Raw genomic sequence first — 19,509 nt, forward strand, 5'->3', positions numbered from 1 at the left:
GGCGGAAATGTCATGGGCACACGGGTGTGGTCTCTACTACGCTCGTTTAGAAAACAAATTCCGCTGCAGATTAATGTAACATAGAACACTAGTATGTATGTTCAGTTTTAAGAAAAAGATATTACAACCATTGTCTTAGTAAAGAACAACGGACTGTAATAAGTTAAGACAAGTTTCTGGGGACTAGTTTGATATCCGAATCCTTAAAGTAATAGCAAGATATGTTATTAGCATAACGACATAACATGTTAAGAACCTGAGGGTTAAAGTAAAGAAAAAAAATTACTCGTGTATGAACGTAATTTAAAGAGATGATAGTCTAGAAATGAATAATGGATTAGACTATAATTCAGCCTAGTAGTATAAGGATGGCGATCGCGCCGCAAGAGCGCAAGTCGTCACATATACATCACTTAATAAATACATTACATTTTCTTTTATGATTTAATACATGCAATTTACTTAGCATGCACATTTATATATATATATAGCTTATTAATATATTGTAGTACGTTTGGCATAATTTTATATGAATCGTCATATCATGTTAAATATAATTTCTTATAGTAATTGTGTACACACACACACAAAATGCACAAGAAAAGAGTGGGCGTTAAGTGCTAAGAAACTGGCCGTGTTTAGAATTGATCTCGTTTTTATTTTTTACATTTTTCAAAAAAGAAAAAATGAAAACGTTTCTAAAACGACGTTTGACGCAATAAAGACAAAAAGGGAAATGAAAATGATTTTTTGATTTAGTGTAAACTGAAAGAGAAATGAAAAATGACTTTTAGTCATTTTTCATTTTTTGTTTTCATTTTCTCCTCTCTCGAGCAGAGAGAGAGAAAAATATATATTAATGGGGGGTTTTTACACTGAAAATAATCTCTTAATAAAACTACCAAATGCATTTTTAAAAATGATTTCGGTCTAAGATTGAAAACATTTTCATTTTCATTTTCATACAAAAAATAAAATTATTTTGAAACGAATTCCAAACGCGCCCTTATGATCACGTGGATTCAAGTTTAGTACTATTTGTGGATTCAAGTTTAGTACTATTTGATTATGATGATGATGATTATTATTATTATTATTATTATTATTATTATTATTATTATGATGATGATTATTATTATTATTATTATTATTATTATTATTATTATTATTATTATTATGATGACTACTATTACTATTATTACTACTACTATTATTATGACTACTATTACTACTACTATTATTACTATTACTACTATTACTATTACTATTACTACTATTACTGTTACTATTATTATTGTTACTACTATTACTATTACTATTATTATTATTACTACTATTAGTATTACTGTTACTATTATTACTATTACTATTATTATTACTATTACTACTACTACTATTATTACTATTACTACTACTACTACTATTATTATTATTACTATTACTATTACTACTACTACTATTACTATTATTATTATTACTATTATTTTACTACTATTATTACTACTATTACTATTATTACTATTACTACTACTATTATTATTATTACTATTATTATTATTACTATTACTATTATTACTATTACTACTACTACTATTATTATTATTATTATTATTATTATTATTATTATTCCTGTTATTATTATTATTATTAAAAAAAACATCATTATTATTATTATTATTCCTGTTATTATTATTGTTGTTATTATTATTCTTATTCTTATTCTTATTATTCTTATTATTGTTATTATTATTTTTATTATTATTATTATTATTATTATCATTACTATTATCCTTATTATTATTATTATTGATCACATACTACTATTTGCTTATAATATTACCACTAAGGCAGCTCTCATAACTATATTTTAATTTTTTAATCAAGATCGCTTAAGCCAAGCATGATTATTACCTAAACCTTATATATCTTTTTATTCAATGATAGGATGAGTTAAAACATGTGACAAAGATTTTTGTATAAATGTATTATAGAGCAAAATAGATAACAATGTATAATAAGAAAAAAGATAAAAATGAAAAAAAAAAAAACTGAGGAAGACAAGAAATGAAAAATGTATTATAGAGCAAAATAGATCAGATTGTAAAAAGGAGAGATAATTAAAAGAAAAAGAAAAAAGGGGGTGGGAGAATTTTTTTTTTTTTTAAAAGAAAGCAAAAAGTTAAAAGAAAAATGGTGGAAAATAAAAAGTTTCGTCACAGGGCAGAGTTCAAAATCGCAATGCGACGAAACAGATTGAAACTTAGAGGACATTGGTTTATGTATTCAGAATCATTATTTAGAACCATTCTCATTTTACGTGTATTTTTTGTGAGAGAAAATACTGTATAGAAAATCATGAATCATAATTCAGAATCATGGACAAATATAAGAAACAAACGTCATATTAGTTATTGAGAAAAGATTAAGGAAAGATACACAGACGACTATGGGGACCAGTGACATGTTGATCAGCATAGGACATGATCATGAAAGCTACGATCCATCTTGTTTAAGCGGCTTATTTCTAGTTAGCGGTATGTGTTGATTTCAGTTGTCTTGGAAATAAACTTATTTACTACTTTCAAGTAAAATGTACAGGACTAAATTCAGCTAATTATCTCTGTTAGCTATATATTGAGGTTTGAGTTGCTTTAAAATTCAAAAGCCCTAGATTGTAGTGGAGGCGGCCGCGCACACTTTCGGTTTGCAATGGAGGGAACCATATATTGCTTGAGAATGATTGGCTAGGTCAGGGTGGTTCGTGGTCCGCGGCCTTCGCGGGCTGAGATCGTGGCTGGTGGAAGTCGGAATCGGTGAGCGAAGAACAGGCCCAGTTTGTCGGAGAGATGAAGTTCTTTGGTGGTGGTCGTGTTTGTCTTCTTCAAACCATGGTGATATCTCTCCTTTTTATTTTGTTTTTATCCAATATAAGCGTGATGGGATATCTTCGCTTCAGCGTTATTTAGTTTATTTTTCTAAGGTTTTTCCTACGAGAGTTGTTTCCTTGCAGTGTTTGTAATAACTTCAATGTTGTAGATTCTTTTCTCTTGACCAATTTTTCCAACGACTGTCGAGGTTTGTATAATAGAGCCTGTTGAGTGTTTGATACTTTGTTCACCTATATATTTTTTCATTGAGAAAATTAGGCGCACGTTTTATCACCCTTTGTGCGCGCATCATTGGTGGAAACCGATGTGATTGGTGGAAATCGATCTCTAGTTGGGAGTAAGTATACTGAAGTCAATATTACTGTGTCTTTCTTTAATTTAGAATACAAGTTACCTATTAAAAAAAATGTATATACTGCTTCAAACATAATATGGATATGATGGTTTAGATATTTGAATTAAGTTTATCTGTATATGATGTGCCATAGAAGTAAAATTAAAAGACATATATCTTTACCATTTAAGTTCAAGTTATAACTTATGCCATTAATATATGTAAACGCGAATCTATGTATGGACTAGTTAAGGTAGGACGCCTAGGCTTATTAATTAGAAGTCAATCTTCATTCTACTCGTATTGAATCTTGTTTAGAAGAAATTAATCCAAGCCCTATTTTTGTCGAAGGGCTATAAGGCCATGATGTTTTTGAATTAGTATGTATTTATCATGTAGGTGGACCCATTAATATCAAAGCTCGATGAGATTATAGGAGTACTTCGTTATTTTCATTGACGATTAATACTACTTATCCTTTCATTAACCCTAATTACAATTAAGTTGTGTATGTACATGATGCTTAATCGCAAAAAAAGGCAAGTAGTCGACATGATTATAATTTCAAATGAGCTCCAGGCAAGCTATTTAATTAAGCAATCATACCCAGGAATTATATTATTCAATCACCATATCCTTTTTATTCTACTATGCATGTCTGAAGGTCCATATATTAGTTATTAAACTTGTATGATTAAGGACGTACATTCGTAGTACTAGCATGCATTGCATTAGTTCTTCGGACGAAAATCAATATGCAAATCTATGGGCTAAAGTTATTTAATTACAGAAAATTTCAGCCACTAAATAATGAAAGAAAACTATTTCATCCATTTAAAAAATGTCAACTTTTAAAGTTGAAAAAATTTATTTCAACGTCTCACATCATCATTTTTTTTTAAATCATCCAATCACTGAAATTAAACTGCCACTATACCAAAATTAATGTTAATTAATATTATTTAAAAGAAATTGACGTAAAAAACTTTTTAATGCAGATTTTTGAAGTGACACTAAAAATGGACATTTTTAACTACGGTTCTTAGGTTAGCTATATTATACTATATGAAAAAAAAAAAAAAAAAATGTATGAGCTTATTTATATATTCTGGGGGTAGCTACGCATTAGTGTGATTCAGGAGCTTCTGATATTGGTTTTGTGATGACTAGGTAGCTACATAATTAGCCTTTTGAAAACATCTTTAGGAAGAGTCCGAAGAGATAGCTGTTATTAGGTGTCACTCGATTGGTTTAAGGAAATTTAGAAAGCTTACCTAATTAGGGAAAATTATCACTTATTGGCAGCTTGTATATATTTTTGTAAACTAATCCCTATGTATATTCATGTCATTGTAAATTATCAGAGAATTCATGAAAAATAAAATAGTGTTCATGATTTAAAGACGTAGATGAATTATCCAACCATACAAAAATTCTTTTGTTCTTATTTTCAAATTATCGTTTTAGAGGAAAAGATGTCCAAGCCCTATTTTCTGTGAAGGTCTATGAAAAGCCATGATGTTTTTGAATTCTTTTTTCCTCTTAATGTTTTTGAATTAGTATATATTGATCGTGTAGGTAGATCCATTATAATATCCAAGCTTGATGAGATTAAGATTACTTCGTTTTTCATTGGCGATTAACACTTGAGATATATACAAGTGACTAATGCACCGCAATCAGAAACTGTCAGAAAGTTTAAGAAATTTTGAACAAAAACAGAAAAGCATATTTAAGTAAAGTCACAGAAGCACTTTTGATCTAATCGCGCTGTGTAAAATACCTCTCTCCTACGAATTTAAATAACAATGGGAACAAAAAAATGAAAAGTTATCCCAATTCTTATATCTCCGTTCCTTGTGTGGTACTTGACTGGCGATATAAAGCCATATATAAATAACAATATGATACTTCACAATTATATGATTGAAGTCTTCATAACGAAACTTTATACATAACTAGGGACATTTTTTTAGTAAATTATATGAGGGAATACCCGTTAAATTGTATGAGTCCGGACTTTTACGTAATACTCTTAGTTAATATCTTTTTTCATCAAGTAATTATAGTAGTTAAAAATGTACTAATTAAGAATAAAAGTTAAAATTCAGACTCTTACACTCTACGGTAATTTCATCAATTTTTTCATTACTTACTATGACTAGCGACATGGCTTCCTTGGTTACTTATTTGTTCATGGTTAATTTAATTTATCGATGGGAAATAAGGAGTTGCTGATCCAATGATCAATTGGCGGAATAATCTAATAATTAATTAACTTGTTCTAAGTTTAATTTATACTCGTAGTATATAGTGCATGGAAAGATATATACTGCAAGGTATGAAATATCTGAAGAATCCAAATTGAACATTGCTCTGTTAGTTGTCGGTTATAAGTAATTAACAGGACCACGATATTGGTACATATAACTTTACGCAATTTAATGATGACAGAAGTCTTTCATTTTATCTCAAAAAAAAAAAAAAAAAGCATTCTTTCATTTCCTTACATTTCGTTTCATTTCGTACTTACTACTGAATGTTACTAAGTGAATGAAATGCTGGCTATTTGTCGACATAAGTAGATCAATATGATATATTGCTTTCTTATTCCTTTTTTCCTTCTTTCAATTTAGGAAAAAAACAAAGAATATTTAAAATAAATACATGAAATTGTTTTGGGACCTGGCTATGCTTATAGCCTGTGGGGGGAAGAAATAAATACCACAATATTGACGAGACTTATTAAATTTTGAAAAAGACACATTGATATTAACTTTTAGAATAACTACTTGTCTAAGAATTTTCGACAGTGGAGTATCTCCACTGATATTACATATTTTCTAAACCTTTATTCTGATCAAAATTATATTACAATGAAAAGGTATAAAAAAAAAAAAAAAAAAAAAAAAAAAAAAAAAAAAAAATTTTTAAAAAAATAACATAGAATTTCTATCATATCGCTATAGTGTTCTATTTCCTTGCTTGAAATTTTTTTACGTATACCGTATACTGATGTATAAGACAAATCGAGCAGTGTTGCTCACAATCAAATCACTGAAAACCACTTATATCTACTGTAGTGTATAAATATGTATATGTGTGTGTGTATATATATATTATATATATGTACACTACATATGTATGTAACAAATAACAATGATATGCGGGAACTAATACGTGGAAAACCTAATCACGAACCTTCTTTAATATGTGTACACACACACACACACACACACATATGTATACAAACATGAACAATTACTACTTATCCTTTCAGTTAACCCTAATCACAAGCTGTTTATATATATATGATGCTTAATCGCAAAAGGGCATGCAAGTACTCGACACGATTCATATTTTAAATGAGCTCCACGTAAGCTTTTTAACATACCCTTCCAGGAATGTTTTTAAACTGCTTTCTTAATTAATTATCCTTTCTCTAACCATTAATGTCTGTCCGGCCGGTCGTTGATAAGGATAAATATTTTTAAAAAAAACTATATTATTAAATCACCATATCCTTGTCATTCTAGTATTTGTCTGAAGGCCCAATTATTAAACTTATATCGCCTACATTATTGATTCGCAAACCTGCCTGTTTTTATTAGGTGAGTACATTTGTAGTACTAGCATGCATTGGCTTGGTTCTTCGGACGAAATTTAACGCATATGTAAAACTATGGACTAAAGTTATTTAACACAAAATTTCAGTCATTAGATAATGAAAAAAAAAAAAAACTATTTCATCAATTTAAAAAAGAATAGTTGAAAAAAATTATTTCAACGACTTAGATCATCATTCTTTTAATCATCCAACCACTGAAATTAAATTACTACCACTATAACAAAACTAATGCTAATTATCATTAGTAAAAAAAAATTTAATGTAGATTTTTGGCGTGACACTAAAAGTGGACATTTTTAACCACGGTTCTTGGTTTAACTATATTATACTGCATGAAAAAAAAAATGCTTGAGCTTAATTATATATTCTGTGGGGCCTAGCTACGCATTAATGTGATTCAGGACCTTCTGATATTGATTTTTTTTTATGACTATGTAGCTGCATAATTAGCCCGTCCGAAACATCTTTATGAGGAGTACGAAGAGATAGTTGCAAACTTTCACAACTTGTAATAGTAAATTTGTTAGTACTCTACTCTATAATACTGGCACCAGGATAGATGGCTTTTTTTTTGTGTGCTAATCCACCAGGATAGATTGTTTAAATGCCTTCTTTTTACTAATATTGTTTGATCACTTTTTGGGTCCTCAACTTATTGTTTCGTCACTATATTTACCAATGTGACCTAGCTAGAAAGTACATGGCAAAACTTTGCTTTTTATAAACTATATGTGTGTACATGTTTTTTCTTATTGGTGTTGTGGTAGGGGCGGGGGATGGGGATCGGAATTACTCCGCTCGTTTGGCTCGTGGGTTTGAAACGTCATAATTTAAACTTTTTGAGTTTGAGATTTTTTTTTAATTGAAAATATCAAATCACTGGTTTGTACAAGCGTTAAAAATACTTGCCAAACGCTGGTTCATTTGAACTTTTTAATTCAAATCATTTGAACCAACGAGCCAAATAAGCTCGTATATATGTATGTGCTAACTATAATTAAGCAGCGGAAATCAATTTACTCAATCAAATTGATCCCCCTAATTTCCACATTTTGTGCAACAAAAGTAGTTAAATTATAAGATGTTGAATTTCAACCCTTCTCCTCAAAGAATTTATGTTTATGTCATTCTTGGAATATATTTCAGGTTTCTAAACATGGACTGCATGAGGAGAATCAACATCATTATAACTCACCCTAGCTAACAGATAGATACACATGTACCTACGTACCTTCTGTTATTATTACTATTTTTTTTTCTCTATCTCTGTCGCCAGGAAATTTCCTGGAAACAAGCTCCATGGACAAATAATTTGCAATCACCTTTTGCTAATTGTATAATGTACTTATCAGGCCAAATATTTCTCATCAAATGCACCATTTACTTGTGCGCTTCAGCACCCATCATTTTCAATGTAATGAGACGTATTATTATTATTAGTTCACCACATTTTGCATGGCATGCATTTTGCCATATACCAGATCACATCACTTCAGTATGTATATGTGTGTGTGTGTGTGTGTGTATATATATACACACACACACGTACATAAATATATACATAAATGCATGGGGCTACCTAGCTAGATATAAATATGTCCACTACTTCAGAATCATACATAGGTTGATTTGGACCCAAAAAGGACGCCATTTATTTCCCTCTTGCTCATCAATTAATCAATGTCTATATGATTGACAGATTGAGTAATTTGTCTTGTACGTACTATGCATATTCCTTTCAGGTCATCTTTAGAAAAAAATCTTTCAATGAAATTTCTATCTTTAATTTCTATTGTTTTCTGCTTGAAAATTGAAACTTTCGTGTTGGATAAGAGATCCAAATCATCAAAAACTATATTTCGCATATGCGCTATATTACAAACCTGCCAATCGAAGGATGGCCAATATTAATTGGCCGTGCCTTTTTTTTTTTTTTTGGCCCCTTGTATTTAAAAGCTAATATATGATGTGGTAGCCACATGGTACTGCCATGCATGTAACCTACACACAAACGCACATGTGTGTGTATATAATAGGTGTCATATGATACATTACCGCCAGGGTGACACAATTATATTAAATAAAAATGGTATGCCATATGCTGAAAGTGAGAGAGTATGATTTTTTTTTAAAAGAAAAAAAGAAAAAAAATTAAGAAGAAGAGAAAAAGTTATATTCCCTTTTTTCTTCTTTATAAGAATTAAGGATAGCAGTGCTAGAACTTTAAATATTAAAAACTCAAACTAAAAGTAACACGGAAAAGTTTTGTTCAATGGCCCAATACTTCAATAGTAATCAAATATTGTTTCAAGTGGGGAAAGAAATTATATAGTATTAAGGAAACTACTGCTTGCATGGAGGCGGCATCTTTTTCTTGCTTTGGTCAAAGAGATCACCCACCTCGTACAATTAAATATTATAAGGATTTGTATTATAGAATTACTACGACTATTCCATAAAAAAAAATAAAAAAAAGAACTTGCATATATTGTCATGAATATTGAATTATATTCTTCCACTAATAAGCGTCAAAGAATCAAGTCTGTTTCATTGTTGGGGCATTAATTATAGGCGTAATATTTTAATTAGAATGCAATTAGATTTTACTTGTGGGAGTAGTTTTAACTTTTTTCTATTGAATTGCGCGCAAACAAAACTTGGTGGTTTCTAAAAGAAGATAGGGACGTCATACTAAAATAACAGAAATGGATGAATTATGTTGCATGTTTATTACTCGGTGCACAATTATTATTTTTAAAATTTAAATGTCCGGTATATTTGACAATTTGACACAAAATGCCAATCTTAAGGTGGGGGTGTGACCATCGAGGCATCGCCACCTAAATCGAGTTTCAAATATATCTGTCAAATCAATATTAACTTCATTTTAAAGAAAACGTAAATTAGAAATCTTCAAAATTTTATTTTGTGTTTTCATAATTGCTGACGTTGTGATCTCATGTATTTTTTAAGTCAAATAAGTATATGTATTTTTCTAATCACACAACATGAAAATAGGAAATCATTGAAAAAGGGGAAATCGGGATAGAAAAAAGATGTCTACACCAGAAACGGCAAGAAAACTGTAAGAAAACATCTAAGCGACAAAATGATAGCAACTACAAATCTAAGAAACAAAAAAGAAAACAACATGAATATAGCAAAACAAAAATAAAAATAAAAATAAAAAGAACCTACAACTAATAAGGATCAGAGTCATCACGAACAAAAAAAGAGCAGTAATATGAAGACTATAACAACGAAGAAACGACACAAAGTAACATGAAAATTGGAAACTTCATCATAAAAAAAAAAAATCCACATAAAGATCTATCGCAGCTGCAAAACGACAAGATTTAAATACGAGTTCTGAAACTACAAAAATAACATAAAAATAGCATAAATAAGGAAAAAAATAAATGAGGAAGCGATAACAACTTGAAAACGACATTAATGTGAAAAAGGAAAACATCTATGATAAACTACACTAACTAGAAAACGGCATGAATATGAGACATGACAACAGCATAGAAACGACACCATGTCGAAAGAAGACATAACTCATGAAAACGACATCATAAATAAGGGCGTGTGTGTGTGTGTGTGGAAACGACATCCATAAATAGCAGAAAGTCAAAACAAAATTGACGAAAATGAAAACGACATCTAAAACAGCCAAAAGAAGTAAGACGACATAAAATTAGGAAAACTACATAACTAAGAATCATAACGACAAGAAACATTATTATGAGAAAAAAAAAATTAGAAACGACGTTAATCTGAAAAACAACAACGAAGAAACAATGCTAAATAGGGAAAACATAGTGCAGTTACATTATGATATGTTTCATCCATTTTAAGCTGATTTTTCTTTTTCTTTTTTCCCCCACAACATCATTCATTTTAAGTTTTGATTCTATAGAAGCTGACACATATTCTTTACTATTAACCACTTCATTATTAAGACAATACTTTTTGCTAATCTATTAAAACAATACTTTAAAGAAATATGGAGGTCGTTTTAAAAGAATAAAAAGTTGGTTTGGTTTTGATTTGGAAATGTTTTCACATGTTTCTCGGTATGCGCCTTTTGAAATCAATCGTTTTGGTTCTGGAATAGCCTTTATAGTATCGTGTTTTCTTACAAAACGGGAAGGAAAAGGAAACCAATGTTGTCGACTTAATTAATTATCAAAATGGTTGTTGACTTAATTAAACTAAGAGAAAGAAACAGGTGGTAATGATGTAGACTTTGGCCTGGGTTTTGGCTCAAAACCTTAAATAAGGTCCCAAGAACTAAAATACATTTTGTAACACAAGTTGGGTGCCAGATGTCTAGTTATTCATTTAATTATCTTACCCAAAAAAAGGTATATTTTGAATATCAATTCTTTAAACGTGGTATTCCTTTATTCACTTCTATAATTTATCGCATTGGAGACTTAAGAAAAATTCCTTTGATTTATGTCAAGAGAAAAAAGCATATGTAAAGAATGTCGTGTTATCGTATTTAGAATACCAAATATATAGCCACTGTGATCGTTAATATTATATCATGATACTTAGAGGTATCCCATCGTGATACTGAAAATTCTAAAATGCGGCGACTTCTATTATCCTATCATGATACTGGAGGTATCACATTGTGTCGGAATACTTAAAATTCCTACAACCAATGACTACCAGTATCCTATCTTGATACTTTATAGTCCCCATATGGAGATCGTTGATAACTCAGTATGATATTTTAGTCATTGGTTGGAAACTGCCAGTAACGACAATTCTCGATCGTGTTATTGCCGGTTTTCTCACTGAATGCTTAAAAATATCACAAGAATCACCACAAAAAAAAAAAAAAAAAAAAAAAAAAAAAAAAAAAACAAAAAAAAAAAAAAAAAAAAAAAAAAAAAAAAAAAACACACACAAAAGCACTAAAAAGATCCAAAAGAATATGTCGATCTCCCAATGAGGGGAGATCTCTTCTGCACAACCATTGTGGATGAGAGCTTCTCTACACGTCCATCACCGAGAGATTTGGTGATCTCCTTCTATCTCTTAGGGTGAAAAACAAAAAACACCAAAAAAAAAAAAAAAAAAAATCCACCCAAATGAAGGGGAAAAAAAAGTTGGTGGATGTTGATCTCCCCACGCGTGCAATGTCTCCTCCGCACAAATGAGATCTTCTCAGCACGTCCATCACCGAGAGATTTTTTTATCTCCTCCTCTCTTCCCTTAGGTCGAAAACCGCGGCCTATAAGATTCCTCGAACGTGATTTGGGTCCATAAATAAAGCATGGATGGAATATTGAATTTGGGCCTTAGGAAAAAGTCTGGTACAAAAAAGGGTATCAACAAATATTTACTAGACATGGACATAGTTATAAATTTTAATATTGAAAGGACACAAGCAGAATTTTGCTTATACTATGGGATTATGCAATGAGTGGATAATTCCAAGTATTCGATGTCAAAATTCCAAGTAGTAAGTCAGCTGGGTAGGATCGGCCTTGGGCCTGAAATTGGGCCGAGCTGTAATGTGTGGGCTAAAAAAGATTTGGGCCGCAACACTTCTTTAAACCAACAAACCTGTAACCCTTTAGATTACCTCGGGTAGACTCAGGGTGACTGGGTTGGTCGGATTGAGCCTTCACGGTGGGGTTCTTGCAATTAAGCCCATTATTATTGGGCAGAGAAAATGTTAGGATTTGGGGCCTTCACGTTAGAATTGGGCTTGGTCAAAGAAAACGTTAGAATTGAGCTAAAGAAAACGTTGAAATTGGGCTGATTTCTTTCCTTGTGCTGATAAATTCGGCCGAGTAGGGGCAATATCGGGTTTTTTGATCTGCCCCGTGACCCTACCCGCACTTTGCGGGTTGGGCATTATTGCTACTGTAAAAAAAAATCCCACTATTTTCGAGTAGATAGGGTCAGCTCGGACGGGTCCGTCGGGTTCGGCTTGAATTCTTACACCCCTAATTCCAAGTCATCCATCGAACTTTTCTTACCACAATCTATGGTGATCGAAACAATTAAATAGTCCATAACTAGTAAAACAAAAGGAAATTATACTATAATAAATTTTTAGGGTCCTTTAAAAATCAAATTGGACTCCATGCTCTCTTCTCTTGAATCAAAACTCTCAACATTGTTATTAAGAAAGGCACAAAATTATCAATACAATCATACAAAGTTGTCCCTTGAAAAGAGTCTTGACACACACTCTCTATGTATACATCATTTCCACTAGAGGTCTCTATTCTTAGTTAGTACTTTTTCCAAACATGTTTGAACAACATTAACTGGGCTACACTTACAAATCAAACACCCAAATCTAGTACTATCATCGCAAATCCCAATAGAATACAGACTCAACGTCGCATGAGCAACGGGTAGCTAGTGTTGTCGGCGGCGTTGCTGCTATGCCCAAGCTGCTCCGCCCCGTTCCCTAGTATTACTATTTACAATGCCAAGGGTTGCAGTCTTCTTTGCAGGCTTATTCAACTGAAAGACAGGGTGCCTGCAAAGCTTCCTCACTCCTTTCCTCAAACTTAGCCAATCTCCACTTTCATATCCACTGCCTTTGCATTCACTCTCTCTCATTCCAAAACCATGAGCAGATGTTGTTATGCTGCTATCCGATCTCGATTTAGTATCATCTTCGTCTTCATCTTCATCATTGTCGCTCTTTATCTGAGAACACCAGAGTTTCTCATCAATACCCGGTTCTAGACTGTCCAAGGTGGTCGTTCCCAGTTTGTTACCAGTGTCAGGCTGCTTAACTGCACAAGTGTCTGAATTTTGGTCTGTCGATTGATCTTTCTTTGAATCTGAAGAAGAGACGTACTTCATTTTAGTGGGAAGTTTCGAGAATGAAGAGAATAACCGAGGCTTGCTAGGCGATTCCTCTCTCTCCCGTATTGTCTTCAAGATCAGTGTCTTGAGGAAGTTCATAACTTGCACAGCATGAATCAGTGCGGTCAGTGGATCTGCCATCTGAAAACAACATGTTTAGTCCATTTCCATAGAATGCAATGTTTTTGCAAACCAATAAGATTCATCCTTCATCTTAAAAACTACCGATAAGAATCGATCCAAGCCAATGTAAGAAAACAGACTTGATAGTTTTAGCAGAATTGATCAATCATTCTTCAACCAAAACCAACTATTTTAGCCACAACATCTAAACAGTGAAGCAATTTCCTTACTGTCAAGAAGATCGATACAAGTAGTGATAGACTACACACTAGACAGTCACATTGATAAAATCAGACAAAGTTATAGGAAGTAAAATACATCAACACAGATAGTCCTATAACAAGCTTGGCTTCTTTTGAAACTCCAAGAGTGAAGTTTTGAAAGCATTGGAAGCTATTAGCAATCATCTATGGAAATCTTGCATGTAGGCGGAAAAAAAAAAGGGAGGAACAGAATTGGGCGTAGAAAAAACAAGAGACCTGAGTCATGTTAGGCGCAAAAACCATGGCGATGTTGCGCACGTTCATCTTGTTGTATTGTTCATGATGCACCACGTCCGCCATCAAATTAATGGCCCAATCAAGTAGAGAAGCTTCCGTGGGAGGAAGTAGCTTCACGAGCTTGGTGCAGTCCTCTTCCGCGTTGCAGTGCATAACCTGTTCCGGCGTGAGAGAATCAAGTACTCCGGTAGGAAGTTCCCTAAACCATGCCTAAAAGGCAAGGTTGGAGGCGCACTTATTAGTAAGAGTGAATAAAAGAGGAACAGAAAGATTTAGCAGAAAAGGTTCGGCTATCAAACAACCTTCAAATCATTGATGGCGAATTCTATTGGCCAATTCACAGATATCTGAACTGCCAAATTTTGCAGTTTGTTTCTTGCTCAATGTTAAAATTGTAGCCAAATTTTCAAAATACTGCAATCTTCTCTATTTTCCGCTTTGTTATCTAGTTTACAGGAATCGATCATAACTGACATCGGCACACTACAAAGTAACCTTCAAATCATTTATAGAAATGTTTGACATTTTGGCATACAAATGTTTGAAGAGACGTATATATTAAGGACTCGTTTAGTTTGCTGATTCAAGTTGAGATATGACTTTATGTGAGAATTTTTTATTGTAATAAAAAAGTTAAATATGATTGTTTTTTAGAATTTTTTACTGTAGTAAAATTTAAATTTTAAACTCAAATCGACAAAATGAGCGAGGCCTAAAGTTACATTTCTGGTAGGTACAGAAATTATAAAAACATTGAGAGTTCGATACCTTTATCAAACCGGCTAAGCAGTGAACATCGATTCCATGTGGCACTACACCCCTGTTCAATTGGTCTCGGACGAGCTCTTCTTGGCTATTCTCCGCATTTAACCGAAATATCCCTTCTGCCTTCATTTTTTTTTATTTTTTTGTTTAATCAGCAATGAGACGCACTTAATTACTTACTTGCAGCACTTAATTACTTACTTGAAGCACTTAATCACTTAATTCCATGTAGCAACTAATGCAGATATATAGTGGAAACTTACTTGAAGGCCTCCTCCTGAATACAAACGCTTTTGCATCATGAGAAGTATTGTTGGAACACTGTTTCCTCTATCATCATAAGTACACTGCATTGACTGTGCGGAAACCCCAAAAACGCTTACACTGATACACGTTATAAGAAAGAAAAATAAATAAATATATATATATATATATCAAGCTAGTGTGTTTTAAGATGTGTACTTATTTTTAATTTAGCAAAAGAAGAAAAAAGCAACTATAAGCTTACTAGTCAAAAGACAGAATTAATGCTTTTGGCTGGAATCAGGAATAAGTAGAGTGAAGTCAAATTCAAGCAATTAAACAAGAAATCACTTCCACCAAACTCTTTGTATGATTACCTTTTAAACAACAACAGGGAAAATAAATAAATAAATAAGAAATTTTGTCAATGGGTACAGTATAACCCAGAAACAGTATCAGTACTGTTCAGAAAAAAAAGAAAAAAAAAAAACAGTATCAGTAAATACTCAGAAGTGGTACAATCCCAAAATTCATTCCTTGAGAGAATCTTTTTCATCGTCAAATCTCCATCATTTTCATTCATTTTTCTCCCGTGGGTTTGTAATCTTTATTAAAATTATAACTGGTCATCTGGTTTTCTCGCCAAAAATACTCTTAATTAGAGACCAACCCCTTCAAAAAAAATGAAAAAAAAAAAAAAAAAAAACCTCCCATACAATTTCAGAGGGCAACTCATATCTTTTAGAAGAAGGGGGGAAAAATAGAATCTGACCAATACTATGAATCAAGAGGGTTCGGATGGGATGGAATTTCGGGAGAGGTCGCGGATTCGATCCGTGTTGTTTAAAACAGGGAAAAAAAAAAAAAAAAGAAGAAGAAGAAGCAATTCTTGGAAAATCCAATTCCCCAAAATTGAACAAGAAAAGGCCCACAATTACTGAATTGATGACCAAAAAAAAAAAAAAAAAAAAAAAAGCAAAGAAGAATTCCCTATTGAAGAATCCATTAAGGCTAATCATACCTGGCGCTAGGAATTCTTCTGGGAAGCTCAGGCTCGAGCTCAGTGGGCAAACCCAAGAAGCCATTGAACCTGTCGAAGGTCACGTGCGAGACATGCCGGACCTCCGTCGGCCAACTGATGTCCAACGACGACGAAGAAACCTCCTCTCTCTCCACACTGCATGTCACGATCGACTTCCTCAGCGCCGCCACAACGATATCCATTATCGCAGACTGATGATTACTATTACTATTTGCATGGCAGCAATGCCGACCTTGTTTGTTGTTCTTGTTTTTTGCTGTCGAAGATATAAACGGCGTCGATATTGGATTAATGCACAGAGCCTCGTCTTCTTCCTCGTCTTCCTCCTCGCCGTTCTCGAATTCTTGCTCTTCTTGTAATTCTTCTTCTTCTTCTTCTTCGTCGTCGTCGTCGTCTTCATCGTCGTTAATGAAATTTGGTGTCGGAGGGGCCGTGTTGAACTGATCGGAAAGTCCGACGAGACCGCAAGATTTGGATCGGAAAAGCCGAGTCATTATTCCACTTTTCCACCCAAAAAAAGAAGAAAAAACAGAGTGTTTCAATGTGAGAGAAAGATAGCTAGAGAGAGAAGGGGTTAATATTGAGAGGGAAAAAGGGGTTGCTTGAGATGGGAGAGAGAGAGAGAGAGAATGATGATTACAAGGTTGAGAAGAAGAAGAGGAGGGTATGAATGAGAATGATGATGGTGATGAGGATGATGAAGACATTTTGCTCTACTTTTTTGTTTGTATTCTTCGTTTGTGCTGTTTCGTCCATGATAATATAATTCATTGATTGTTTTTGCCTGTCTGAGAAGAACTGGGAAAATGAGTGAAGTGCAGCAAAGGGCAAAAAAAAAAAAAAAAAAAAAAAAAAAAAAAAAAAAAAAAAAAAAAAAACAAGAAAGAAGAAGAAAAAAAAAATAGCTACTTGACAAAACCAGACCCCATAAGAGTGAGTGTATGGTTTGGAAGCTACTCACTTCTGGTGTCAAAAAAGATCAACCTTGTCCGTTCAACAATTTTTAAATTAGAGAAATATTCACTTGCCAGCGAATTCTATCTATTTTCCTATTTCTTATAACCATCTCCAATATAAATATTAATGTTAATTATGTATTTAAAATTAAAAATTTATAAAAATAAAGTATTTATATGTTATTTTATTTATGCTTCAATGAATTGTGTTATATTTAAATTTAAATTTACTTTTTACCATAATTATTAGCATGTAGAAGTTACAAAATGAAAATAAAAACATATTGATGAAAAATAAATATGTTAAATTTATCATATACTATGCAGCATATGGTAATGTAGCACAAAAAATAACATTGTAATGAAGAGTAATTTTTCAACTAAAAAATTAAAATTTTGTATTGACACACTAATTTAACATTGTATTGGTGATGTCCGTAAATACTTGTGTTCTCTTTCTTATTATTTTTCTTTAATATTTAATTCTTTATGATTCTAGAGGTATGCAAAATACTAAAAATAGACACAATTTAAACCCTTAATTTTTTTAATCATATTCTATTAAATTATCATATTGTTTTAACTTATACTATTATATAAAATCTGATGGTTTAAAATCAAGTCCTGTTTTCCATACCTTAATTATCACGAAATTTGCTTATATTTTGACATTTTATGTTTTTATCTATTTAACTTTTTCTTCATGTATTGCATTGAGACATGGACTAATTAACAAGTCATTCAACATGGGACCCTTACCCTAAATGAGAGAGCTATCGACGTTTCGAACGTACTTTTGTGGTGAATGAATTGAATGCAAGGACATAAACAAAAATATATATTAAAAAAAATTGAAAATAAAGATTGCATGTTGCCTTATCAATAACACGACATTGATCTAATGTTGTCCCTACGATTCAATGGGCAGAAACTACTTTTGGAAATTGGTTTGGTGATCTTTAATGATACGATTTTCTTTTCGCAGAATTGGTATAAGGGTGAAACCATAAAAAATAAAAAAAAAATAAAAAAATAAAAAAGTGTATGTCATTGGGGCATGGGAAACAAATCTTCGTATAGATTTGTATCAAAATAATTGTTTGTGAACCATCTTTTTATCGACAATAATGTTGTCTACAATGTAATTTATAGATAGGGTAATATATTATAACATACGCCATTCTTTGTCTATGAACAAACAAAAGAAAAATTGTGATTAAGAATTAAATGATGCATTTTTGAGTAACTCTACAAAGCTACACCTAATAGCTTTATTGTTATTTAAAAAAAAAAAAGGCATTATACAAATGCGTGGAAAATAAGCACCTTCTTATTTAAGTTTTTTGGGTTTTATAGGTGTAAGAAAAATACGGCTTAACAAGAGGCATAAGAGATTTGACCGGGTGTAAAAAAATGTGGTTGATTGAATCAATTTTTATCTCATTAAAGAATTACTTTAGACCCACTTTTGAAGTTTGAGCCTTTGAGGCAATGGTAATAAATTATCGTACCAAATCAAGGCTACAATAGAATAGATTCCGCATCATAGTGACACTTGCTCATCTAGTAGATAATTTTCCATCAATACCACATCCACATAAAATCCAAGATCCTCTATAAACCAACTTCTTCCGTTAAACTCATGGCGGTTTTCAGACTCTTCAAATTTTGAACAGAAGATTCAAATCCCTTTTTCCATTTAAAAAAAAAAAGGGAAAAAATATTTTTGATCAAGTATAACTTTAAACCGTCGGGTTCTGTTAAATTATCGTAATTTTCTAATTTTACAATATGATCTTTTTTTCTTCTTTTTGTCATTGCTCCATGTGATTCTAACTAAACTATCTTTAAAAAAAAAAAAAAAAAAAAGGGAAAAAAATGTTTTTCATGTATAACTTTAAACCGTCGGGTTCTGTTAAATTATGTAATTTTCTAATTTTACAATATGATCTTTTTTTTCTTCTTTTTGTCATTGCTCCACGTGATTCTAGCTAAACTATCTTTTTCCTTTTTGAGCCAATATATTTATCTTTCACTCAACTTTTGAAACAGTTGGAAGAGAAACCACTCACGTTATGCACTGAGATTCTGTAGATTTTGGAGGCAATTATGTTTTGGGAAGGAAAACAAAGAAGCAAGCTTTACAGATGAGGTTTTGGATTTATTTAAAGCATGAGA

At 31.9% G+C, this 19,509-nt stretch overlaps 1 protein-coding gene across 1 annotated transcript; it reads right to left on the reverse strand.

Moving 5' to 3' along the window:
• Positions 1-13,050: 13,050 nt before the first annotated feature.
• Positions 13,051-17,031, reverse strand: LOC21406209 (rho GTPase-activating protein 3). Its single transcript, XM_010102377.2, has 5 exons — positions 16,355-17,031; positions 15,354-15,474; positions 15,094-15,213; positions 14,305-14,535; positions 13,051-13,843 (listed from the first exon to the last, which is right to left on the reverse strand). The coding sequence occupies exons 1-5, from the start codon at positions 16,867-16,869 to the stop codon at positions 13,268-13,270; spliced, it is 1,563 nt and encodes a 520-aa protein (XP_010100679.1). The 5' UTR covers positions 16,870-17,031; the 3' UTR covers positions 13,051-13,267.
• Positions 17,032-19,509: the final 2,478 nt, after the last annotated feature.

The sequence above is a fragment of the Morus notabilis genome, unplaced genomic scaffold (assembly GCF_000414095.1).
Source record: "Morus notabilis unplaced genomic scaffold, ASM41409v2 Scaffold404, whole genome shotgun sequence".
NCBI classification, from domain to species: Eukaryota; Viridiplantae; Streptophyta; class Magnoliopsida; order Rosales; family Moraceae; genus Morus; species Morus notabilis.